We start from the raw sequence: 27,458 nt of genomic DNA on the forward strand, positions 1-27,458 counted from the left end.
TTGAGTTCCAACGCATAGGTGAAATATTCGGTGAACAATAACAACGGTCTCTCGGCAGCGCTGCCACAAACAATGCAATCAAAATAATGTGGAAATGTCAGGTGAGGGGAGGGGACACGTGCTATGGGCAGGGTAGACTTTTACTGAGTCTAAGAAACTAGCTGGCTCTGTGCTCAATGTATGCGTCATTGTAATTTACCACTAGGCAAAGTTTCACAAATGTGTGCAATAGAGTACGAGGAACAATTTTGTTTATGATCGATTAATTAAAATCATTACATGTGTGCAACCGTGTTAAACGAGTACACATGAATACAGTTTACCAGCAATTTTTGATAATTAACTTATAAGAACATGTAACATACAATCGATAATGTTTCTAAAAAAAATAGTTTCGCCCTTTAAACCATGTTTAAAATATTTTTAAGATGGAAAAATAAAGGTGAATCCATAAAGTGCTAACAGTTTTGGGCTGTAGATACACGTCTAAGGTACTAGAAGGACAGAAAAGAATGTGTTACGTGCAGGCTGGTTGATTCCTGTAGGGTTATGGAACTCAAGATTCTTAAAAGGAGAGTCCAGCGTGCTAGTCTCGTCTGGATTGATGATATGGCCCCACTGTAAGGACTACAGAGATGATTCAGGGTGAGAGATAGTTCGGGCAGCCCTATTGTGGTGAGGCAATGGGACTCAGGGTTACGGTGTACCTGGACTGCTGTATAGTGAAATTGTATGGATAATGGAAAACACATTCCTGACTGGGGCTCGCGTCTCATACAAACGGTCACACAACTGTTGTCCAAGATAAATACACCGAAACATACAAACGTAACTTATTCTCCATTTTATTGTTAGAACATTATACAAAAGCCTAAAATGTGAAACTCAAAGTTCTGTGTGTTTTTAGAGACTGTTTCCTTCCTGTTTCACGCGTCATCTGTTTACAGTGGGTTTCGATTAAAGTTAATCCGCCATCTCCTAAATTACTACACTGCGTTACAAAGCATGCCTTCACCTTTTCTGCCATACTGCTCTCGTGTTTGTGATAATAATCTTTAGAAAGTTCGTACCAGTATTTTTACATTGATTATATGCAGTTCTTAGATCATGTTTTGTTAAAGAGCAGTTAGTTGGCACTTCAAAATTGTTTAAAACTGTTTAACGGATTAGAGGTACTTTCTCTACTGTATGTTAAAAGTGCACAAGGCTGCTGAGCCGCAGCAAGAGACAGGCAATGTTCAGGTGAACAAACTCCCTAAGGTGTCAACCGTTTAGGGTCACGTGGGAACATGGACGTCTGCCGAACATTGTGCAGCCCCAGGTACAGCATGGTGACTCGCTCCAATCCTAAAATACAAAATTTTATTACGATTTTAAAAGCTGGATTGGCAAGGTTGTATTGTCAAACCCTTAAAGCTAAACATACAAAGTTCTAGTCATACACAAAGTACTAAAGAAGACTGCACAAGGATACACTGAACATTACACAAAAAGACTATAACATAACGTGTATTTATAAAGTGTACGTTCACCCAAAAAGGTATCTTGGCGCTGAATAACAGAATATTAGCGTTACCAAACTCAATGTTACTCATTTTATCGACCTCAGAAGGATGAAAAGCTGACTAGACCCACTGGGAATTGAACCTGTGTCCATGAGGTCAAACACAGGCCTCTTAATTAGACGCATCAGTTCACTAAGACAAGACACCAGACCCGCCTTTAAGATCTGAGTGCGGACTTGTTTCTACAGCCTTATGTTACCATTGAGTTTCACTTTAAGCTAAAAAGCAGCAAGAAAATATGCTTGCAAGAATACATTTAATTTCCTAGAAAATCCATGGTCCATCTTAACATGACACGGCCGGCAATTATTGACACACAAAACAAGGACAACATCCTGTCTCTGCTCCTCCTCTTTTTTTTTGCAGTTCTTGTACAAATTAATTCCCCTTTTCACTTCTCTCTCGGTGACTGGACTGTGTAACATTGACAGCTGCTTTTACAAATAATGTTCTGCTGAACTATGGTCTGGTTCTGGGCATGGGGATCTTCTGTGCCCCATTTTGAGGCCATGCCAAGTTCCATAACATACAGCTTTCCTGCCATCGGGTCAGTAAGTTACTTACCAATGGTAATGCTCTTTTTGTTGGATACTCTACCTACATCCTCCTCGCCTTGCAAATATCTCTGGGCTGCAGACTGGTGCCTTGTCCTCCATATCGCCTGAAGACATGGCAGTATAGAGCCGCATATAGGAAACCTTCTTCTCCCTGAATGCTGACACAGTTTTCAGACGGATTGTGGCAGGCAATATGGGGGGGGGAGGGGGGGGGGGGGGGGGGGGAGAGGGAATTTGAAAGGAAAAAAAATAAACGTACCTTACCGGGTCCAGCGCCGCCTCCGCTCCTGGCCGGGTCCTGCATTTTCCTGCAGCTTACCTACAGGAATTGGGATTGTGGGGACAGCGCCCAGCCGGGCGCCTATAGGGAGGCCATTTTCTCTATGTAACCTGCATGCAGCCTACATTGAGATAATGTATAGTGCGTATGACTGGTTTGGTCGGACCCAGAGGGCCAACCAAAGAGTCAGGGTCCACAGCATTGGGCAAGCCACTCCTCCCCGATTCGCCCACCTGCCCGCCCCCAACCAGGCATCTTATTCTGCTTTCTCGCAGCGTGAGAAGCAGAAACATAAAATGGTATTTAAAATACAATTTTATGTTCTTGCTTCTCGCACTTCGAGGAAGCAGTGGGGCGACGAACCTCTGCCCTAAAGGAGGAGCCGCCCCTAGAGAGCTCAGTCTTCGGCCTCTCAAACTCCTGCCATAATCCTTCCTATTCAGCCAGACTCAAAGCTGAACCCCATCCTGATGTCCCATATTTGTGGGGGGAATTGTTTGAGCCACTCTAAGAGCCCCACAAGCGCTGCTGTCTGGGGAGACCACGTGACGTACTGATCGGCGAAACAGAGCTCTGAGGGTGCCGCCATGGTCCTAGGCTGGCGCTGGGCCGAGGAAACAATGTGCAGATACCGGAGCCTGGTGGAACCCTGCCATGACTGTGGAGACTGACCCTCGTTGTCTATAAGGAAAGCCAGTGAGGATGGGTGGCAACAGCGTCTGGTGCCCATGAGTTTCCCTGCCCCTGTCCCGACCCATAGGAGGCCCGCACCAAAGAGGACCATTGTGAGGTCCTGCCGCCCGTAACCTGCTGGCTCGGAACTGTGTAGGCCGCTTTGCAGACAGGACGGGGAGTGACAGAGACCACTCCTGCACGGTGGACCTCCGAGGTGAGCCCTGCAATGGCGGACCCGTCTGGCACTGCTTTCTCCACCCCAAGACGCCTGGAAGGGGAGGCCCGACTGGAGCACGAGGGCCGCTCCGTTGGGGCGGCGAGGGCACACCAGAGACTCTCTCTCTGCTGCAGGCCTTTGGAATGCAGACCTGCCTGGCTCCGATTCCCTGATGCGCTTGGGAGTGGGAGCCCTGCTGGAGCACTGGGCAGCCCTGAGCCTGGGTGATTAACCCCTCCCATGCTCATGACGGAGCCGCTCCGTCATGAGCATCGGCTGAGCTGTGCTCATGACGGAGCGGTTCCGTCATGGCCCTGCCTGCGCGGCGCTGATTCCGCACCTGCGCGGCGCGTTCTATTAAGCGGGCGGGGCCATGACGGAACCGCTCCGTCATGAGCACAGCGCAACCGCGGCTCATGACGGAGCGGCTCCGTCACGAGCATGCGAGAGCCGCTCGGGCCCCCCCCTAGCGCTGCGGCGGAATTGCCGCCGCAGCGAAGGGGTTAAGACGGGGGGGCCCGCCTGTGCGCGGGGGCCTTCGATTGCAGGCCCTGTGAAGCCCAAATCAACCGCCGACTGGATGCTTCACTGTTTGAAGTGAGGAGGGGGCTCGGTGAGCTGTTTCCTCTTTGAGGCAGGCCTACTACAGACTGCCACAAGAGCTTTGCCCCGTATTATCTGCAGCACAAAGAAGGCTACGGGGTCTCCCCTCTTGGATCGCATGCCCATTGACTCATCTACTAAACACAGTTGCAGGGCACCCTGCTTGGGACTTATGTTGGTACGGCTGAGACGCGCTCCCTTATCAGTTATACTCTGACCACTTTGAATAACCCCCTGGGGTGGTGCGCATGCCTGCCTCCGTCTGCACAACGGAGGACCAGACACTGCTGTGGGTTCTGCACCTGGCCTCGAAGGACTACTGAAGGCGCTGCGTGCTCTCCACCCCCTCCACCGCTGACTGTATTGATCATCTATTGATATCCTGTGGTTTTCAGCACCCCTGGTGAAGTGGTCCTGCTGTTTGGCTCCTGCTGGCTGGGGCCCCATAATAAACCACCCGATACAGATCGGGTATGTCGCCCCTCGACCCCTCCACTTACTGCTCTAGTCCAACAACTATCCCCCCCTCCACTGGCTCCCCGGACTAGAAGGGCCCACTTGATGACCTCGCCTGATTCACCTGTCAGTAGCAACCAGACCACAGACAATGCTTCAAAGGAGCACTCATCACCCTGTGCAAGTAATTCTAACACAAGAGGCTGAATAGAGTTGCTGTCTTTCTAGCCCTGCTGGCTCACTATTGGAAAACCGGTCCCCAAGACTGCTGAGGGCCACCATAGAGTACTTCACAGGCCAGAGAGAGTAATCCCACACTACGACCCGTACACACGAAAATCCGACTGCCCGTCTTAGGACCTTAGCCACATTGCACCCATGGAGAAGCCCAAGGCAAAAACAGAGGCCACCCGGGGGAGCCCTTGCAACCCCCAGCTGCGATGACGAAGGAGCCAGACCCTCCACCGACAGCGATCCATCTCCACCTTGATAAAATATTAGCTGCCATAGCTGATATGCAACACACTCTTCAGCAAAACATTAGTGCAGTGTCTGTGGGCTTGCAGCTTCTGCAAGTGGTCCACTGGAAGTTGGCTGACCGAGTAAAGGTACTAAAAATATCCGTGGGTGGACTGTAACCTGAACCCAAGAATTTGACTAGCTGAGTGACAGAACTAGCCGATGGGGTCTGCACACTGGGAAACCGGGTGGAGGGTGTGGAAGTCCACAACCGCCTTAATACCATTTGAGTGGCTGGTCTCCCCAAGGAGATGATATGTTGACTTGGCTCGAACACTAGGCTCCAGTTGGACGTTGCCCTGAACCATCTCACGTCCCTTTCCTCCGTGGAGCGGGCTCACAGAGTGCCAGCCCACCCTCCTGCGCCCGGAGGCCCACCTCACTCGGAGGTAGCCAGGTTATTTCACTTTAGGGACATGGATATTATACTCCAGTAGGCGAGAGCAGAATGCCTCTCTACAGTGGATAATAACAAAGGATCTATATTCCCTGACTTTACAGCAGCTGTGCAATCGATACGGGCCTCCTACCTGTAAATAAAAAAGTCCCTCCGGATGAAGGGCTTATAATATTCCTAGATGTTCCCCACTAAGTTCAGGATAGTGCTAGATGGAACCACTCACTTTTGTGATGACCCAGGCGCAGCACAGGAGTGGTTTGAGGCCTATAAGGTGGGATCCTCCTTGCTGGAGGCCCCCAGGTGCAGACTTCGGAAGCACCCCAAGGGCCCTGAAGAGTCCAGAATTGACAAAACCAGCCCCATCACAAACAGAGCAAGAACGCGCTGCTGTGCATTAAGCTGTGGTGGAATTTGTCGCACTATGGAGACCAGCCTCAGAATCGGACACCACCTCAGGCCAGAGATCTGTAGTTTCAGACGCTGGAACTTTGATAGTAGATGGAATGGCCCTTCCAGTAGTGACGCTACAGTCAGTGGAGGATCTGATCTGAATCTCTGTGTTGAGACAGGTGGGCGGGGTGCTCCTTTCAAATAGGCCAAATTGTGTTAATGTTTAACTAGTTGGGGTCTTCTGGGCAGTACAGTTGCAGAGTTCTGGCTCCTGGGTGGGGACCTCACGGTTCGCCTTTTGGCCTGGGTGGGGAAGGTCTGGGGATTGTAGTTGAGTAGAGAGTAGATACTCACACCTGTAGAGTGCATGTTTAAGGGGCTAAGACATGACCTCACACATTACAGAATGGCCTACCCCTCCCAGATTGGCCTCTATCAGTTGACTGGTGCTGGTGTCCTATCGACAATGTTCGTAATTTACACGTTTGGGTGGCCAGCCGTTGCTGCACTGCTCATGAGTTGGGGAGGTCACAGTTGAGGGTTTTCTTTATGGTTTGTCCCAGGATGTGCACTGTATGTGAAGACAAGGGGCCCTGGGAGGTTCAGGGGAGACTGGTGGGGGTCAAGCAATTTATTTGTTTAGATGCAAGATAAGCGACACACATTAACCTTTTTGACCTTGAATATTTGGGTTATGGGGGTCAGCCTCCAAGCACCATAACCTCTATAGGTACTTGCCGGAAGGAGAGTGCAGGTGGCTATGCGAGAGGAAACTCACCTTGCCGGTAGCAAGGTAGAAGCTTGAGGCGTAGATGGTGAGGCCAGTTGTACGTCACCTCTTATTCTGCCTACGTCCGGGAGGCACTGATCTGGATCAGAGTAGGGACTCCCTTCAAGCTCACACAGTTCACCATAGACCATGAGGGCTGGTATGTTTTCCTTAAGGACAGGTTATTAGGCAGGGAAATCACTTTAGGTAGTGTCTATGCCCAAATCAAGAACAAGTAGCCTTCCTTTAATCGCGCTCAGCCCCGTTGATAGCAGATGACCTGCTGGTAGGCGGAGATTTTAACTGTATAGCAGAAGCTCTGTTTGACCCTTCCACACCTCCATTAGACAGGGTGATGGCACACAAGACAGCAAAGGGCTTTAGAGACTGGTTAGATAAGAGGGTAGGCTAGCGTAAGGGCTTGCCCACCCACACCCAGTCAGCTGCTAACCCAGCTTATTTAACTCTCACAGTATGTTTCATAGTGTGTGGTGAGAATAAAGTTACCTGCACTTTTAAATAAAACATGCCTCGCCGGTGACTTGTCAGCTGGTGACACCATTGCCACAGGGAGGGGCCGGAGGAACACTGCCCCGCCTGCCCCACCCCTAGCCTTCAAATGGAGGTTGACTTTACATACTCAATTGACAAAACTGACACAGAAGCGTCTGGCCTAATGAACACAAGAAGACGACCCAGAACCCTTGACCTGTGTCTCTCATTTCCAATAACAGGAACACAGAGACTGTCTTTTTTAGATAACATGACGACATAAGAGACAGATGTTTCATCATGACGGATGCTTTGTTTTTGGTTAAATTGCTATCAATGGAGGTTATTCCATTTTGAATCAAAGGAAGAAGAGGAGCCATTACCAGGATGTGTCAGTGTAGCCATCAGGAATGGCTGGCCTGGTTATGTGTTAGGATGGACTTGAACTTTCCCAAGGTTTTCTAGGAAACCAAAGTTATTGCTGTAGCATTTTTGTGCTGCTTCAGAGTTGGGTTAAATGTACAGTACAACTTTGTATCTCTATTAAGTCAGCGCTATGTTACTGCTTGCTACTAAATAAGAACAACACATTAAAAAAAGTGATTAAAAAACACATAGTAGAGTGCAAAGAGTACTTTAAAAGAACTTCCTTAATACAAAGAATAAACCACCAAGATTTAGAGTAATGGTTGTTATTGGCATATCTAACACAGGCATATGAATATGCGCTCCTGAGGCGAGGTGGTAGATGTGGTCGAATCGAGAACGAAAAGTAAAATATATTAAGAAGAAAACATTTGTGGACTTTTTTCTGACAAGGACTTTTTACTTCTAAATATGTTTCTAAAGAGAGCAATTGCATAACATTCATGCCTGAGACACCTTAGCAGTTCTTTTGTTGCTTGCATAATTCTCTCCTGACAAGATAAATAGAAAAGAAATTACCTATCCCTCCGCCTGCATGGGGAGGCGCACCAAAGCGGAAGGAATCGATGTAAGCCTTAATTTTCTCCAGATCTGAAGAGGAAAAATAAATGTGTTACAAAACCTGACACATTTAAGCTTATGTCATTATTCATTTGTATCCCGTCGTAACTTTATCACAGCATTTGTAAAAGAGAATGCACTGGTGAATAAGGCATATTTTTACATCTGACTTGACAGTGCACCTGTCGCTGGAGATTTTTTCACTATTGTAAAAAACAAAAACAAATGTGCATACAGTGAGTAAACATCTCTCACCCCAGCTATTAGCTGTTTGATTTATCACTCTGTCTCCTAAGAATCGCTTCTATTGCAATGCATAAGGTCAATTTTACTTGTAAAAATAACAATCATCATACTTTTTTGTCATTCTCAATTTTTATCGAAAATCACTCAAGAACAGAAAGCTATTTTTTTTCCTTGCATCTTGTATTTTTTTAAGGTAATATAACGAATTGAGTGTTGATTAGAGTGTGAACCTGACTGTCAAGCTCGCCTTATTGTTTTTTCGTTAACATGTAAACAGGTTGACTGGCTGTGCTACTGCCTGTTTTGTATATTAACGTTAGTCCTGCACATTTCACAAAGCTGTAATGTCCAGGTATATGCCTCAGCAATCAGAACAATTTGCCTCTTAACTATGTATTGATAATAAACTTGAACTAATATTTCAAGTGTAAAGCCAAGGGAAAACACTTAACGGTGATCACACTGAACCTTTACGCCAAGCAAGGCTTTGTGGACAAAGGTCAGTGAGTCCATTGTACTACTGGGCAGCAGTCAGTATAGCATTCGCATTTTAAAAGATGAGGTGTTGTATTCCTCTAGAAAAGTGAGAAACACATGGTCTGACAGAGGTGTAAACTGAAATCACTCAGAGTTTTGTTTGAGCACCTCGCCTCATTCAAGGGGTCTCAGAGTGGGTTCTGATTTGTTCTGCTCACTTCATTTCTTACCTTTTATGGAAAGCTTTCTCCTGAACTATCCCATCTAAGCGCTTTAATATTACCTCCATTATTTATAATTTCTACTGGGGCCCCCTAATGCCACTTATCAGTGGCTTTTGTTTGGGGCACCAACTTTAAGTGGAAAGAATCCAGATCACTGTGACTATAGACCGCCTACCCGATACTCGCATAATATTGAGGCCTAGGATGGTGCGGAGATGTCTGTGATCGTGCAGAGATAAATTATTTAGTGAAACAGGCAACAATCATCAGTGGCAATTCGCTGTGGAGTGGAACTGGGCTAAATCACAACCCAAATGTGCCCTGGAGTTAAACATGATAAACTTGCAGACTTTTGCGGATTGTGAGTTGAATGTGCAGGTGTTTCATATTCTATGTGTCTTGAAACATAAGGTGTTTGAATATGGAATACTGTGATTGTAAAGGCAGGAAGCACTTTGCCACTCACTTGACAGTGACGGCAAGGATAAGTTACTTACCTGTAATCCTAGTTCTCTTCCAGGGGTATCCTCATCAAAGTCATAAACACTGAATATTCCCGCCCATGTGCGGGGACCCCGGAAAGAATATACAAAATTATATATGGAAATCACATATATACAGCTCCACATATATGTATGTATATATATCATTTTTTCTCATACCAATGCAGCACCCAATATGAGGCTAAACAATGGAATTACCCATATAATGATTATTTGCAAACATATAAAAAACACCTGAAGGCAAGTAGCACTTGAACTCGGTTTTTTAATGAGCAGAAAACACTCATATATCATAAAAAGTGCAAATAAAGTAGACATTGTTAGCCTACAGGCTGCATTGTAAACCAAAACCATAGAAAATGAAAGCATTTTCAACAAACTGGCACCGTGCCTTTAAGGCAGCCATGACCCCCAGCTTCCCATCATGCCTCAGGGGTGACAGTTAGGTCAGTTGTTCTTTGCATAACCCTGAAAGTCAGGGCTCAACAATATCCATTAACACTTTGATCGTATCTCATTTACCTGGGGAGGCGGTGGGTTGCTTATGACTTTGATGAGTATACCCCTGGAAGAGAACTAGGATTACAGGTAAGTAACTTATCCTTCCCTTCCAGGAGATCCTCATCAATAGTCATAGGCACTGAAGAACAAGTTACTTACCTTCGGTAACGATATATCTGTAAGAAACATTAGTTAGTGTTAGATTCCTTACCTTAGAATATCCCCAGGCGTCAGTCTGGATCCGGAAACTTTTGCGTACCAGTACCCCTGCGCGTCTGCAGGCGTCCCCTGCGGCTCCGCGTCCGTCGTCGGCGTCGTGCGCCGTGATGACGTCGCTGGAGTATATAGACGCCGCCTCCGCGCGCTGACGTCAGTTCTTTGCACACAGCTTTTCCGCGCCAGGAGACGCAGAGCCATGAGAGAACCAACACTGGTGCCATGTAAAACTAGGGCCCTGAAAGGGATGTCCTAACCCTAGGTATCAGTTCGCAGAACGGGGAGGATGGGTGGGTTCGGTAAGGAATCTAACACTAACTAATGTTTCTTACAGATATATCGTTACCGAAGGTAAGTAACTTGTTCATCTGAAAGAAACAAGTTAGTGTTAGATTCCTTACCTTAGAATACATACCCCAGCAATACCAACCCCGGTGGTGGGTCTGCGAACCAATACAAAACTACACTAGAAAGTCCTGGAGGACAGAACGGCCAAAGAAGCCATCCCTCCGGACTTGACTGTCCAGGCAGTAGTGCCTCGCAAAGGTGTGCAGCGAGGCCCACGTAGCCGCCTGGCAAATGTCCTGCAAGGGGACTCCCCGGCCCAGGGCAGTAGTAGCCGCCGTGGCCCGAGTGGAATGGGCCCTCAGCCCAACAGGAGGCTCCTTCCGAGCCAAAGAGTAGCATGCTTTGATGCAGAGGACGACCCATCGAGAGATGGTCCGCTTACAAACCGCCCGTCCCTTCTTCGCACCCACGTAGCCAACAAACAGTTGGTCATCCACCCGGAACTGGCGAGTGCGATCCATGTAAAAGGAAAGCGCACGTTTTGGGTCCAGACGATGGAGCCGCTCTTCATCCTTTGAAGGATGCGGAGGCGGGAAGAAGGAAGGGAGGGTGATGGACTGCCCGATGTGAAAGGTCGAAACAACCTTGGGCAGGAAAGAAGGTCTAGTCCTCAGAACGACCTTGTCAGGATGAATGGACAGGAAAGGAGGTTGGACAGAAAGAGCCTGGAGCTCACTCACCCTCCTGGCAGAGGTGATGGCAACCAGGAAAGCCGTCTTTAAAGTCAGGAGACGGAGAGGACAAGAATGAAGGGGCTCAAAGGGAGCACACATCAGGAAAGTCAGAACCAGGTTCAAATCCCACTGAGGCATCACAAACGGGACAGGTGGAAACATGTGAGTGATGCCTTTCAAGAATCGAGTTACAATCGGGGATTTGAACAAAGAAGGCTGATCAGGAAGCCTCAAAAAGGCTGAAAGGGCAGAAAGGTAGCCCTTGATAGTGCCCAGAGCAGAGCCCTGCTGGGCAAGAGAAAGAAGAAACAGAAGAACCTCCGAAAGAGGGGCAGAAAGAGGATCCACAGCCTTTGCTGTGCACCATGCCACAAATCTGTTCCACCGACAGGCGTATACCGACTTAGTGGAGGGACGCCTGGCTGCCAGAATAACATCACAGACTTCAGGAGGCAAGTCAAATGGCCTCAACTGCCGCCGCTCAATCTCCAAGCATGGAGGTGGAGACTGGACCGGTTCGGGTGGAGGACCGTCCCCTGCTGCTGCGACAGAAGGTCCTTCTGAAGGGGCAGGCGGATCGGGGGACCGACTGACATGCTGAGTAGCTCGGGATACCAGTACCTTCGAGCCCAGTCCGGAGCCACAAGGATAACTTGGGCCCGGTCGCGCCTGATCTTCTTCAGCACTCTGGGCAGAAGTGGTATAGGCGGAAAGGCGTATAACAGACCGCAACTCCACTCGCGCCGAAAGGCGTCGCCGTGCGAGTGCCGTCTTGGAAACTCCAACGCGCAGAACTGATGACATTGCGCGTTCTCTTCTGTGGCGAATAGATCTAACCAAGGCTCTCCCCATTGCAGAAAGATGCCTTGCGCCACGTCCGAGTTCAGACGCCATTCGTGATCCATCGAGCACCGACGGCTGAGTTCGTCCGCCCTGGCGTTCAGAGAACCTGCCAGGTGTTGAACCGTCAGAGTCACGCCCTGACATTCCAGCCATTGCCAGAGGCGCAGAGCCTCCTGGCAAAGGGTCCACGACCCCACTCCGCCCTGTTTGTTGCAGTACCACATGGCGGTGGTGTTGTCGGTGAACACCTGCACTACACTCCCGTTGACAAAGGGGAGGAATGCCTTCAGTGCCAGACGAATCGCCCGCAGCTCCAACAGATTGATATGGAGCCGGGACTCCGCCGGAGACCAGATGCCTCTGATCTCTGCCTCCCCCAAGTGGCCACCCCAGCCCTGGAGGGACGCGTCCGTCACGACAACGTGCTCCGGTTGGGGAAGGGAGAGGGACTTGCCCCTGACCCAATCGCGGTCCGTAAGCCACCACTGCAGTTGTCTCGCAGTGCCCTCCGAGATCAAGACGTGGTCGGACAAGTTGCCCTGATGCTGGGCCCACTGAAACTTCAGGTCCCACTGCAGAGCCCGCATCCGCCACCTGGCGTGATGCACCAGAAGGATGCAGGAAGCCATCAGTCCCAGCAGCCGCAGCGTCAACCTGACCGAGACTCGGGATAGCGGCTGAAAGATGGGAATCAAAGCCTGAATATCCCGAACCCGCCGTTCCGGAGGATAAACCCGAAACTGCGCCGAGTCCAGAACCGCTCCGATGAAAAGGAGCTTTTGAGAGGGACACAGGTGTGATTTCGGCACATTGATGGAGAACCCCAGGTCGTGCAAGAGGTCTGCCGTCATCTGAAGGTGGTGGACGACTGTTCGGGGCGAGCCCGCCTTCAACAACCAATCGTCTAGGTAGGGGAAGACTGAAACCCCCAACCTGCGCAGATGGGCTGCGACCACCGCCATCACCTTTGTGAACACCCGTGGGGCGCTGGTAAGGCCGAAGGGGAGCACGAGAAACTGAAAGTGCTCCAGGCCTACCGTGAACCGCAGGTAACGCCGGTGGGCCGGCAGGACGGGAATGTGAAAATAGGCGTCCTGCAAGTCCAACGCTACCATCCAGTCTTGTGGGTCTAGAGCAGCCAAGACCTGAGCTAACGTCAACATCTTGAACTTCTCCTTCCGGAGGAAGCCGTTGACGTTCCTTAGATCCAAGATAGGACGTAGGCCCCCCTTGTCCTTCTTGGGCACCAGAAAGTAGTGGGAATAGCAACCACGCCCTACTTCTGGCCCAGGAACGCGCTCGATGGCCCCCTTGGCCAAGAGGGCCGTAACTTCCTCCTGCAGAAGTGTCAAGTGGTCCCCCGACACACGGTGGTTCTGCGGTGGCATGGCTGGAGGAGAGGTCTCGAAGGGGAGGGAGTAGCCCCTTCGGACGATTTGCAGCACCCACCTGTCCGAAGTGATCGTGCGCCAGTGAGCGTGGTGATGGCGAACCCTGCCACCCACTGGCGTCACATGGGGCCGAAAGCACGGACTAGGAGGATTTTGGGGTAGATGCTGCGGGGGAAGGTGTGGTCTGACCCCGCCGTTGTCCCCGACCGCCACCACGGCGGTTTCCACGGCCGCCACCGCGTTGGAAGGATTGTTGCGGCGCGTGGCTGGCAGCACGTGTGGGGGCGCCCCTTCCTTGGCCACGAAAGGGACGAAACGAACCCGTTTGCTGACGCTGGGTCGAGAGACCCAAGGACTTGGCCGTGACCCTGGAGTCCTTGAAGTGTTCCAGCGCGTGGTCCGCCTTGTCACCGAACAGGTGACAGCCATCAAACGGCATGTCCATCAATGTATTCTGGACATCAGCCGAAAAATTGGCGGATCTCAGCCAGGCGTGGCGACGAATCGCCACCGTCGTTGACATAGCCCTGCCCAGCGAGTCGGTCGTATCAAGACCGCACCGTATTGAATATTTCGCTGCATCCCGGCCCTCAGCCACAGCTTGACCGAGTTTTGCCCGCACCTCCATGGGGCATTCTGGCAGCAGTTCCGCGACCGTATCCCACACAGAGTGGGTGTAGCGGCCCAAGAGGCAAGCGGTGTTGCAAGACCGCAGGCCCAAACTAATGGACGAGAAGACCTTTTTGCCAAACTGGTCATACCTCTTGGATTCCCGGTCGGGCGGGGCCGACGGGAATGCGGACTGGGAGGTCGAGGCCTGGATCACCAGACTCTCAGGAGTGGGGTGGGTAGACAGGTACTTGGGGTCGTCCGGACAAGGACGGTGGCGCCTGGCCACGTTCCGATCAACAGGCGCACCTGAAGCGGGCCTGGACCACGTGCCCAACAGAACGTCTGACAAGGCTTCATTAAACGGCAGCAGTGGCTCCTGTGGGCATGACTGCGGTTTGAAGACCTCGGTGAGGATGTTAGGCCTCACGGCCGCGACGGGGAGCTCAAGGTGTAAGGCCTTGGCAGCCCTCATCAGCACCACAGAATAGGCAGCTCCCTCCACCGATGCCACGGAAGGAGGAGAGATCAAACCAGGGTTAGGAGAGTCGTCCAAACCACTGGCATCCCCCAAGTCACCCGTCCAGTCCGGGTCATACTGGCACTCGCGTGACAGAGGGTCCTCGGACCCCTCCCAACCTTCACCGTACTCCTCATCTTCTCCGTATTCGGAGTCAACGATGAAGACCGGCTCCTCGGGGTTCATGGGCCCCATCGGCGCCGGGACCGGCGTCGAGCGACGCCCGTCCGGCGCCGCGTCCGGCGTCGGAGAAGGTAAGGGGACGGCGCCGCCGGCCGGAGCTGGCACTGGAGAACCGGCGCCGCGCGGGGGCGGCGTCAGGGGTAACCCCGATGGTAACGGCGCCGGGGAGGCCGGAAGACCAGCCGGCGCCGATCCCGAAGGCCCTTGCGGCGCCGGGGTCGGAGCCGTCGGCGGCGCCGGGGCCGAAGCACCCGACGGCGCCGAGGCAGGGACACCCGAACCGCCAGGGCCCCCAGACGGTAGCACTGGGCCCGAAGGCGCCGTAGGCCCCGTCGGAGAAGCGAGCGCCCTCATGGCCATGAGGAACGCCTCGATCTCCTCAGGCGTCGCGCCATGCCCAGGGACCGGAGGGTATGAGGCAGGCCGCGCCGGCGACTCTCGCGGAGCCGCGGGGTTGGAGTCACCCGAGCCCCCGGCCGCATCGCGCGAGCGTCGGGGGGAGTCGGGGGTACGATGACGACGCCCCGACTTCTTGTGCTTCCTACCTGACGAGCCTGACGAGTGGTGTCGACTTCCGGAACGCTCGGCGCGGCTCCGCGACCGCTCCCTCGAACGCTCTCTCGACCTCCGGCCGGACCGGGACCGCTCCCGGTCCCGACGTGGGGCCGACACCCGGAGCTCCAGTAGCTTGCGGGACCGCTCCCGCCTAGCCTTGTTGGTGAGGGCCCGGCAGTCGACACAGGAGTCCACGTCGTGGTCGGGGCCCAGACACCGGAGACAGAGGCGGTGATGGTCCGTGACCGACATCGTGCGCTCACAGTCATCACAGTGCTTGAACCCAGGCATCCTATCAGGCACAATAAGAGAAAAAACAATCGAAAAAAAACTTGGTCAAAGACCGGAGTACTGCTCTTCAGATCTGCGTCCACTGGCGCGGAAAAAAGAAGAACTGACGTCAGCGCGCGGAGGCGGCGTCTATATACTCCAGCGACGTCATCACGGCGCACGACGCCGACGACGGACGCGGAGCCGCAGGGGACGCCTGCAGACGACGCCTACCGACGCGCAGGGGTACTGCTACGCAAAAGTTTCCGGATCCAGACTGACGCCTGGGGATATTCTAAGGTAAGGAATCTAACACTAACGTGTTTCTTTCAGATGAGAATAGCAAGCTCATCCACCACCTGCAGGTAAATGAGAAAAAACATGACCCAACAAAACTGCAACAGCTGTTGAACAGATTGCGCAAGGAGGCCTGGCCTACTTGGGTGTCTGCTCTGGTGTCTGATTCTAGACCATGGGTACTCACAAAATTTCTCTCGGGGGCCAAATTTACAGTGTGGTGTAATTTACCGGGGGGGGGGGGGTTCAGTGGGGAAAGGGGCGGGGCTAGAGCAAAAGAAACCTGTGACCATGAGCTTGATCATAGGTCCCTGCAGCGGACTCCTTCGTCCACTGAGCCGCCAGATATCTCTCTCCCCCTCTCTTTCTCCCTCTCCCTCCGTCTCTCACTCGGACTGTCTCACTCCCTGTCTCACTCACCCTGACTGCCTCACTCTCTCTCCCTCTCTGTCTCCCTCTCCCTCACTCTATTCCCCTCTCTTTCCTTCCCTCTCCCTCCTTCCCTCTGTCTCCCTCTCTCTCCCTCATTCCCTCTGTCTCCCTCTCTCTGTTACCTTCTCCCTCACTCTATTTCCCCCTCTCTCCTTCCCTCTCCCTCCTCCCCTTTGTCTCCCTCTCTCTCTCCTTCCCTCTCCCTCATTCCCTCTGTCTGTTTCCTTCTCCCTCTCTCTGGTTCCTTCTCCCTCACTCTATTTCCCTCTCCCTCACTCTATTTCCCTCTCCCTCACTCTATTTCCCTCTCCCTCACTCTATTTCCCTCTCCTTCACTCTATTTTCCTCACTCTATTCCTTCTCTCTCTTCTTCCCTCTCCCTCCTTCCCTCTGCCTCCCCCTCTCTCTCTCCTTCCCTCTCCCTCACTCTGAGGTCTCCCTCACTCTGAGGTCTACCTCACTCTCCTTCCCTCCCCCTCACTCTGAGCTCTCCCTCTCTCTGAGGTGTCCCTCTCTCTCCTTCCCTCTCCCTCACTCTGAGGTCTCTCTCCCTCTGTCTCCCTCCCCCTGTCTCCCTCACTCTGCGGTCTCCCTCTCTCTCGTTCCCTCCCCCTCACTCTGAGGTCTCCCTCTCTCTGAGGTCTCCCTCTCTCTGTGGTCTCCCTCTCTCTGAGGTCTCCCTCTCTCTGAGGTCTCCCTCTCTCTGAGGTCTCCCTCTCTCTCCTTCTGTCTCCCTCCCTCTGTCTCCCTCGTTCTGTCTCCCTCTCCCTCCCTCACTCTCCCTCCCTCCCTCACCCTCTCCCACCCTCTCCCTCACTCTCCCTACCTCCCCCTCCCTCCCTCTCCCTCCCTCCCTCTCTTGCTCTCCCTCGCTTGCTCTTCCTCCCTCCCCCTCCCTCCCTCGTGCTCCCTTTCCCTCCCTCGCTCCCTCTCTCGCTCTCCCTCCCTCGCTATCCCTCGCTCTCCCTCCCTTGCTCTCCCTCCCTTGCTCTCCCTCCCTCGCTCTCCCTAGCTTGCTCTCCCTCCCTCCTTCGCTCTCCCTCGCTTGCTTGCTCCCTCACTTGCTCTCCCTCCCTCGCTCTCCCTCCCTCGCTCTCCCTCCCTCACTCTCCCTCCCTCCCTCACTCTCCCTCCCTCCCTCTCCCTCACTCACTCTCCCTCCCTCACTCTCCCTCCCTCACTCTCTCTCCCTCCCTCTCTCTCCCTCACTCACTCACTCTCTCTCTCTCTCCGTCCCTCCCTCGCTCCCCCTCCCTTGCTCTCTCTCGCTTGCTCTACCTCCCTCCCTCTGTCTCCCTCCCTCCCTCGCTCTCCCTCCCTCGCTCTCCCTCCCTCGCTTGCTCTCCCTCCCTCCCTCGCTCGCTCGCCCTCCTCACCCTGCCTGTGTGTGCCTGGGCTGTGACAGCTTCCAGGCGTGCACACACAGCCGCACCCAAGCACTTGACAGGTCTTTAAAAGACCATTGGCATGTTAATGAGGCTTTGTTCACCTCTCAGAGCCCCTGCAGCCCCACTCTGACTATGACGGGAATGCCCGGCCGGCCCCCACAGAGCAGCAGAGTCTGAGTCGCGCTCAGGTTGCAGACACTTAAAAAACAAACAAACTTGGGTACGATGTCTGCAAGGTTCCCGGGCCGCCAGGGAAGGCTTGCCGGGCCGCCACCGGCCCGTACTATGAGTACCCCTGTTCTAGACAGTAGTGTCTGGTAAATGTATGGACGGACCTCCAGGTCGCCTCCTTACAAATCTCTGACATGGGCACATTATGAAGAAAAGCTGTAGTAGCCGCTTTTCCCCGGATGGAATGTGCTTTGGGAGAAAACCCCACAGCCTTCTGCGCCAATTGGTATGCAAGTTTGATACATGAAATGACCCATCTGGAAAAGCAACGCTTCGAAGCTGCATAACCAGATCTGATCGACCCATAGTTGACACATAGTTGATCAGATTTTCTTATAGATTTGGACCGATCAGATAGAATTAAAAAACCCTTTTCAGGTCCAGAGAATGCAAGACCCTCTCAGCTGGAGTGGAGGGATTGGGAAAAAAGGTGGGTAGAGAGATGGTCTGGTTCACATGGAAATCTGACACCACCTTAGGAAGAAAAGAGGGATGTGTCCTCAACACCACCCTATTTAGACGGAAAACTGTATAGGGTTCTTTAGAACAGTGCTTGAATCTCGCTCACTCTGCGAGCTGACGTGATCACTACCAAAAAAGCAGCCTTCCAAGAAATATGTTGCAAGGTTGCTTTGTGAATGGGTTCAAAAGGCAGACCCATCAATTTCGACAGCACCAGGTTAAGCTCCCAGGGAGGTGACGGAGGTCGTACCGGAGGATAGACCTACTTCAAGCCCTGCAGAAAATCTTTAACAGCTTGTAATTAGAAGAAAGAAGGTTGAGAAGGTGAGCGCCTATAAGCCGTTCTAGCTGCTAAATGCACCTTAATGGAATAACATTTCAGCCCTGCTTTCGCCAGATACAGTAGGTATGGGAGAATGACCTCTTCCTGACCCTTGATAGGATGACAATTGTTCTGCATACACCACATGTAAAAACGCTTCCACTAGCATGCATAGGAATGCCTTGTGGAAGGACGTCTTGCTTCTTTCAAAATGGACATGCAGTCCTTCAGCAGTCCTAGGTGGCCGTATTGTAGGACCTCAGGAGCCATGCTGTCAAGTTCAGTGAGGGAAGGTTGGGATGATGAATCCTCACGTTCATCTTGGATAGCAGGTCCGCTCTGCACAGTAGCCTCCTGTGAGGGCACTCTGATAGGTGCAGAAGATCCGGGTACCACCATTGCCTCGGCCAGTCCGGGGCAATGAGTATTATCCTCGTGGACGAATGAGCCACCTTGTTCACCACCTTCGGGATCAGTGGAAGTGGCGGTAGGGCGTACACAAATGCCCCTGACCAGTCTATCCAAAGGGCATTCCCTTTCGATCGTGGACGGTAGAATCACGAGGCGAAGTCTTGGCATTTGGTGTTTTCGTCGTCCGCGTGACTTGAAGATATCTTCTACGACCTCGTTGTTGAGAACCCAGTCTTCCTTGTCTTCGAAATGACGGCTGAGAGCGTCCGCTCTCACGTTCTGCTCTCCTGTCAGATGGACTGCTGTGACTGACAGATTCTGAGCCATGAGCTAATGCCATAGATTCTGTGCCTCCAGTGAAAGGGTAAGTGAGCGTGTTCCCCCCTGTTTGTTCAAGTAGTACATTGTGGTGGTGTTATCCGTTTGCACTAAAACTGATGTTGCCTGAATCGAGGGTAGGAAAGCTTTGAGGGCTAGATGGACTGCCCTCAACTCCAACATGTTGATGTGGTAAGAGCACTCTTTGATAGACCACAATCCTTGAGTCTGGAGATGTCCCATGTGGGCCCCCAACCTTCCAGTGAGGTATCTGTGATCAGTGTCTGGGCAGAAGGAGGCTGATGGAAGGAATTCCGACTTGTAGATTTCGACTCTTCATCTACCAAGGTATGGACTCTGGAGCCGCACTCAACAAAGTTATTTTGTCTTCCCAGCGAGCTGACTGCTGGTCCCACTTGTCCTCCAGATCCTGCTGAAGAGGACTCATCGGTAGTCTGGCATTTGGGACCAGGAAGATGCAGGATCCCATCGACCCTAACAGGGAGGCAATCCGACGCACCGGCAACTTCTTGTTGTGCAGAACCAGTTGGCATTTCTGAATGAAGGAACACTGTCTCTCCTCCGAAGGAAACACTTTTCCTAACTTAAGAGTCTAACAGAGCTCCTAAGAAATGTATTTTCTGTGTCGGTTGTGGAATTGATTTGCTGAAATTCACTTGTAGACCTAGACGGCAACACAGTTCAATGCAGCTCAGGAAATGGTTTCTTACGCTGTCCGGAGAAGGACCCTTCAACAGCCAGTCGTCCAAGTATGGGTACACAAAGACACCCCTGTGGCGCAGAGCGGCTGCCACCACGGCTATGCAGTTCGTGAACACTCTGGGGCTGACTTCAACCCAAATGATAGGACTTTGAACTGATAATGAGCGGATCCTACCCGGAATCACAGGAATTGCCTGCGACGCTGAGCGATCGGGACGTGGAAGTATGAATCTTGTAGATCCAACGTACACATATAATCCCCCTGCCTGAGATGTGGATATATTTGATGAAGCACCAACATGCAAAACTTTTCCTTCTTGATGTGTAGGTTGAGTGTCGGCAAGTCCAGAATGGGTCTGTACTCTGCTTTTTGGCCCTTTTATTTGACTAGAAAGTATCTTGAGTAAACTCCTTTCCCTCTTTGAGATATTGGTACCCTCTCGATGGCTGATTTTTTGAGAAGGGTGGCCACCTCTTTTTGCAGGAGTTTTAACTGGTGACTTGATGTTGGCATTGGAGGGATTGAAGGAGGGCAATGTTGAAAACGAAGAGAGTATCCATTCTGAAGCATAGCTAACACCCACTGATCTTTTGTGATAGCTCGCCACTTTACGATATGCTGTGTGATGCTTTCCCCGACTGGAGTGGTAGAGGGCGCTCGGGGAAGGGAGCATTCATTTGGATTGCGTCTTGTTGGCGTTGTTTCCTAGATGCTGATTTCCTCCACCTCTTGAGGAACACCTGCCTCTATACTGTGACTTTTGCTGCCCCTGTTCTTGATTCTTCTGCCACTGAGGGGGTTGAACCTCTGCTGGGAAGATCGCCGATTGTAGGGGCGGAATCTTTTACAGAACTCTTTTTTCTTTTCCAGGCCAACAGCCTTAAGTGTGTCCAGTTCTGTTTTCATACGCTGCATTTCCTCGTCAGTGCGTGAACCAAACAAGGATGACCCAGAGAAAGGAAGGTTGAGGGTACGTGACTGCGCTTCTGGTTTTAGTGCAGTGAGGCGCAACCAAGATGATCTCCTTGCACATACCCCATGAGCATATCCATGCGCCGATAGGGTAGCCGTCATTGGAAAACGGCACCGGGAACCTCAAGAGGGAGTTCAGCGCGAACAAGGTGTACCCGCCTTTAAGGAAATAGAATGTCATAATTCAGACCCCCCTAAAACACTCGTCGACTCCTCCCGGTAACGACATACACCACTATTGATCAAGATCCTTTAACCACGCAGGCAGCGTGTCACAGATCTCGAACCACCCGGAATACTTAACCAAAGCATTGTCCGGAAACTGACATTTCCAACACTTTTGTCATACTTTCTTCAAGAAGCCGTGAAGATTCGCAGTGTGTTCCCTGCGATGAAACACGTGTTGGCATTATCAAAGGAACAATAAAACATTTACTTAACACCAGGAACAGAACATTTCTTTTTTGAACTCTTGTACCTGAACTTGGATAATTGATTCTCTTAAAGTCACTCCGAAAGTGTGGATTTATACTAACTGATCATCTCTTTCAACAATATCATTACTTAAATGTTCTAAATTTGTATAGTGCAAGGGCATTGTTGTTCTATTGTTATTTGTGTGGATCTTCTTGGTCCAACCTTGAGCGGTTGTGTGAGATTACCGCTCGCCCTTTTGCCTGTACCAATCACTTCACCGTGCTCTCTACTTTGCGGATATACAGGTGTGCGGCCAACCACCCTGGTAAATGTAAAAATCTCCTTGTTGTATAACTGCCTCTATACTGTGACTTTTGCTGCCCCTGTTCTTGATTCTTCTGCCACTGAGGGGGTTGAACCTCTGCTGGGAAGATCGCCGATTGTAGGGGCGGAATCTTTTACAGAACTCTTTTTTCTTTTCCAGGCCAACAGCCTTAAGTGTGTCCAGTTCTGTTTTCATACGCTGCATTTCCTCGTCAGTGCGTGAACCAAACAAGGATGACCCAGAGAAAGGAAGGTTGAGGGTACGTGACTGCGCTTCTGGTTTTAGTGCAGTGAGGCGCAACCAAGATGATCTCCTTGCGCATACCCCATGAGCATATCCATGCGCCGATAGGGTAGCTCCCGTCAGCAGCAGCGCTGATGATCTGATTGGAACCTGGCTGCCCTTCGTAAGGATTTCTTCAAAAACCCTGCGATCCTCTTAAGGAAGCTTCTCAGTGAAGCGCTATAGAGAATCCCACAGGGATCTATCATAGTGACCCAGGAGCTCCCCCGCGTTGGATACTTTCAGCAAGGAGGCCGAAGTGCCACACACCCTCTGTCCCCAGGAATCTTGCGTCTTGCTCTCCTTGTCCTGTGGTACAGTGGAAGAAGATGCAACGGCATGGGTCTTTCTCACCGCCGCGATCATTACTGAATCAGGGGGAGGGTCTGCTCTGAGGAAGAGTGGCTCATCCTCTGGCGAACAATATTTTTTCAGAATCCTCGCTGGAGCGGATTTAATTGTCGCTGGTGTGAGGAAGACCTCCATGACTGGTTCTATGATGCCCAGAACCAAGGGAAGCAGAAGTTTAGCCGCTGTCTTGTGATGCAGGGTTTCAAAGATCACGGAAGACTTGCTATGGCGAGCTGGCATGGGAATACCCAGCTTAAGTGCTCCTCCACCTACAATGTCCTGAAATGTGTAATTGTCATCCACTGGAGAGATTCTCGACGGTGGAATGTCCGTCATTGTTGGAGAATAGTCTCTATGAGAATTGTGAGTAGAAGACTAGGAAGGAGTAGGAGATCTGTGCTCTCTCCTCCTGCTCCTTGTTCTGGACCTCCGTCTGCTTGAACGCACCGGGGTGCGTGTCAGCTCTCTGGGTCCTGAAGGGGCTCGATCTGCTTGCTGGATCAAACGAGCCAATGAAGACCTTTGTTGGGGATTGGAGTACTCCCGCGCTGTGTCCTTGTCAGGAGCCCAGTGATGCAATGGCCTGTACCATCTAGGTGACAACCCGATGGAAGGTGACTTCTGCCCTTCTCTCCTCTCAGGAGAATGTGCCGGAGGAGATGGGTTCACCTCTTCATGCAATGGCCTTGCTGGTGAATGCCTTGATACTGCACAGTCAGAAGACAAGATCACAACCTCCGGGGACCTGGATGTTGACCCTCGGTGTGAATCGTGAGAGCCTGAAGGTGATGACGATAGGCTCACTGGAGAAGAGGCCTCTCCTGAAGGGCACTTAGACTGAGACCTGGAGAATCTATGTGCTGCCTGGGAGTTTGACGGAGACATCTGTCTTGATGAAGATCTCCTCTTCTTAGAAGGGGGACTTGAACGTATGGTAGCCTATCCGACGCTGATGTCGCCTCATTTCTCGACGTCGTTTCAGCAGATTTCTGTTTCGACGTCGATCGTGATGGGCCGGTGACGGAGTTCTCAATCTCGACGTCGTTCTCTTAGGTGTCTGCTGCTTCAACGTCTAGGTATGTTGGATCGACGTCGAGGAACCATGCTGCTGCTGCTGTCTCGATGCCGAAGGAGGTGTTTTGTGCCTCGACGCCGAAGACGTGTGAACTGATCTCGGCGGAGACCTGTGACTCGACGTCGAATGCCGGTGAGACAACGCCAGAGTAACCTGCTTCGACGTCGAACGCCGGTGATGAGGCGTCAACGGAGCTCTGTGCCTCGACGTCGATCGCCGACAGAGTGCTGTGCCTCGACGTCGATCGCCACGGCGACGACGGAGTGATCTATCTCAATGTCGTATGCCCACCTGGCGACGACGGAGACCTGTCTCTCGACGTTGAACGCCACCTGCTTGACGTCAACGGAGGAACCGGTACCTTCGACGATGAAGTCTTTGCCGTCGAGTGATGGTGCGTCGTCATCAAAGTCTTCGATGTTGTTTTCGTCGTCGTAGGCAGCTTCGACGCCGTTCCCAACGCAGATGGAGAACAGGTTGGGACTTCTCTCGACGTCGACCGGGTTCTCCTCGTTTGCTGCCTTTTAGGAGACCTACCTCTTTCAGAGAGGCCATTGATACGAATTCTCTCTCTGTCTTTAAGGGTTCTCCTTGACAAGTTCTTGCAGTGATGACAGCTGTCTGAAGAATGTGTCTCAGGGAGACAGAGGATACACACAGGGTGTGTATCAGTCCTGGCCTCCTTCTTGCCACAGGAAGGACAAGGGTCGAAAAGGGAAGGCATTTTTGACAAAAATAAACCTTTTCTGTAACACAAAAAAGGCAGCACCAGCACTCTGAAGTGAAAAGACGTTGAGTGAAAGTGAAAAACTTGAAGATTAACAAGATATTTTTGACAGAAAGTCAAACAAGCATTTGCAATGCAATAGGTCTCGCATTTGAGAGAGTTTAAGTTATTGGCTTTGTAAATGACAATGCCTTTTATTTATGTTTTAAAAACCAATACATAAATAAAAGGCACTGTCATTTAAAATGCCAATAGCTCAAACTCTCACAACTGCGAGACCTATTGCATTGCAAATGCTTGTTTAGCAGGGAGGTGTGTCTGAAGGGAGTTGATTGTGCAGGGATGTTTGCCAAACTATAGGTTTGATTACACGTGGAGTTTGTGTTCAAGTGTTCACGTGGAAATCTATTGGCAAGAACTTGAGCCTGTATAGAGTTATATGAGCAGTGAACTGTGTCTTCATGGGGATGCAGCCGCATGGAGCTGTGCCCACAAACAATTGTGCCTGCAGGACACTGAATGCGCAGAGCAAGCACTTTGTTTAGTCGCCAAAGAACACTTCGTATAATCACAGATAGCTGTGTTGTGTCATCGAATAATAGTTTCCAAAGATATATGCACCAACTTGCCTAAAAAGTAGAGGCCCACAACGCTTAAATTCTGCACACAAAAAATGCCTCTCCATTAGGGCTTAGATTGTACAAGGGTTAATAAATGTAAAGAGCTGCGCCAGCATCTGAACTGTCTATCATAACTCATACTTGTCTGAGATCACATATTTTTCTTAACTCTAAGTACAGTGATTTAATATGCATGATAAATAATGGGCACAAAAGATGAAGGCTGCATGTTTGATTGAGACAGGTCAAAAAACACGAGAGCCCACTCAGTTGTGGCCAGCTGCTAAAAGAGAAAGTGCATTCAAAACAACCCTGTATGCACCCCACACGTGCAGGAGCTCTCTTCATACCTACCCGGTTACGTTCTGCTCACAAGGTGGTACTTCGGGGGCCCAGAGCCTCTGCTCCTCCGCAGTCGGTTCTGGGGTCAGAGATATCTGCAGGCTGTTCACCACATCCAGGACAGACTCAACGGTGTGCGCTTTTTTATTACCCAAGAGTGACAAGTGCGGCTCCATTTCTTCAAGCTGCACAAGAAGGGTTTGCTTGTTCCAGAGGTGACAAAGCCGAGGAATGCAGCAGCACGCCCAGCCTTCGACTACTCATATTTTTAAGAAAACGAACTTTAAGGTTTTCAAAGGTCACTTCCTTCCAAAAAGAAGGCTTAATCACTCTCGTGTGATAGCATTTCTCTGTCCAACCCATTCCTGGTCACGCCTTTTCCTCGGGCACAGGCACAGCACATAAACAATGCCACTTCAGAAAGGAACACTAGTCTAGCAAGCAAAATAAATTGACGGAACTAGTTAAGTGAATTTGGGGGCGACTCGACTCACGAAGGCTGATTGCAGAAATAGTCCTGCACATGCGGTGGAAACGGGAAATACAGTAAGAGAGCAACAAGTCCTGTGGATTCGTGTCAGACTCAGCAGTACCTCCCAGTGGCGCCCAAAAGCGGAGACTGACCTGCCGAAGGCATAATGGCTAGCGCCATTCAACACAACCGACACAGCAGACTTGGGAAACCAGAATGGCAAAGCGGCGCCAGAGCCCATATGTGCACTTAACGCAATCATCGTAAAGACAAACACGTGACTTCCCGAAGGCCTCACTTAACATGCGCTGCACTGACTGAAATGTTCCAGAGACCGCGAAAAGCCATGCCGGCAGCCCTATGTTACTAACCAAACATGTGACAAAAGGGTGGGGTCACAGCTGAGACTGCTCTTTTACCCAGTACAGTGCCAGTCAAGTCACTGTGTCACATGAACCGTCTGCTCAAGGGCATGGCAACTGTGGTTGTTCGGCAAAAGAATAAAATAGGGTTATTTTCGCCATTAATAAAAATCATGCTTGAATAATGTAGCACACATTTCTGAAACTAGTTTACATTTTATTACCACATCCTGCAAAACAACAATCTTCAAAACCGATTATGCTGCATAAAAAACACCAGCTTCTGGGTCAAGGCGCCATTTTTAAGAGAGTTGTTCTGTTCTATAAGTAAACGAGAAACAGCCCTCCCTTATGAACATTACAAGTGAACAAATTACAAAAGCAAATGCTACATTACATGAGGCAAAAGTGATCATCGTGAGACAACAAAATACAAGAGGAGCGAACGGTGCATTACAGGAGGAGACGAGAGAACAATCACCGCCGCAGCCCGGAGGAAAACACCGGAAGCAGATGTCCGGCCCGCCGCCTGGTTGTGGGCGGGGCCGGAAAGAGGTGTGTCCACTCCCACTGCCTCGCGGAAGCTTTGCCTCAGCCTGTTGTGACCGGAGATGCCGTGCCAGCCATGGCGGGGGGCCCCGTGCAGAAGATGGAGCCCCCGCTGGAGAAGGAGAGACCGGCCCGCCGCCGAGCACCAGCCGACCCGGTGAGTCCCGATGTATGCGGCGCTAAAGCTTTTAAACGAAAGCCAGACCACGTAGCAAGCTCCCAGCAGCTAGATCCAAAAGCGCGTTCACACGGACGAATCTGAAACAGCGAAGCGCGTGGGCGATCGCTGTCTTCACATTCCTCCTGACACGCCAGCAACAGATGTCTCGCAGACAGCAGGCTTACGCCTGCTTTTTACGTCTGCGAGACCTAAAAAGGTAGGAGCTGAAAATCCAGGGTCCTGACTGAAGGAGCCGGAAAGAACAACTGACCCAACTGTCACCCCTGAGGCATGATGGGAAGCTGGGGGGCACTGCTGCCTTAAAGGCACGGTGCCAGTTTGTTGAAAATGCTTTCATTTTCTATGGTTTTGGTTTACATTGCAGCCTGTAGGCTAACAATGTCTACTTTATTTGCACTTTTTATGATATATGAGTGTTTTCTGCTCATTAAAAAACCGAGTTCAAGTGCTACTTGCCCTCAGGTGTTTTTTATATGTTTGCAAATAATCTTTATATGGGTAATTCCATTGTTTAGCCTCCTATTGGGTGCTGCATTGGTATGAGAAAAATGATATATGTGCATACATATAATTGTTCAGCTGTATATTTGTGATTTCCGTATATCATTTTTTAATATTGTTTCCAGGGTCCCCGCACATGGGCGGGAATATTCAGTGCATATGGCTATTGATGAGGATTCCCTGGAAGAGAACTATATCCGGTTAAGACCAGAGTAAAGTTATGTCGT

General features: G+C 51.0%; 1 protein-coding gene across 1 annotated transcript in view; it reads right to left on the reverse strand.

Moving 5' to 3' along the window:
- Positions 1-829: 829 nt before the first annotated feature.
- The window catches only part of DARS1 (aspartyl-tRNA synthetase 1), a 519,463-nt gene continuing 492,834 nt past the window's right edge, over positions 830-27,458 (reverse strand). Inside the window, exons 17-18 of the mRNA XM_086957449.1 lie at positions 7,869-7,940; positions 830-1,347 (exon numbers count right to left, since the gene is read on the reverse strand). Coding sequence (XP_086813575.1) covers positions 1,256-1,347; positions 7,869-7,940 — 164 coding nt within the window. The 3' untranslated portion in view covers positions 830-1,255. The remainder of the gene's footprint in view (positions 1,348-7,868; positions 7,941-27,458) is intronic.

This window comes from Lissotriton vulgaris, chromosome 2_1 (genome assembly GCF_964263255.1).
Source record: "Lissotriton vulgaris chromosome 2_1, aLisVul1.2, whole genome shotgun sequence".
NCBI lineage: Eukaryota > Metazoa > Chordata > Amphibia > Caudata > Salamandridae > Lissotriton > Lissotriton vulgaris.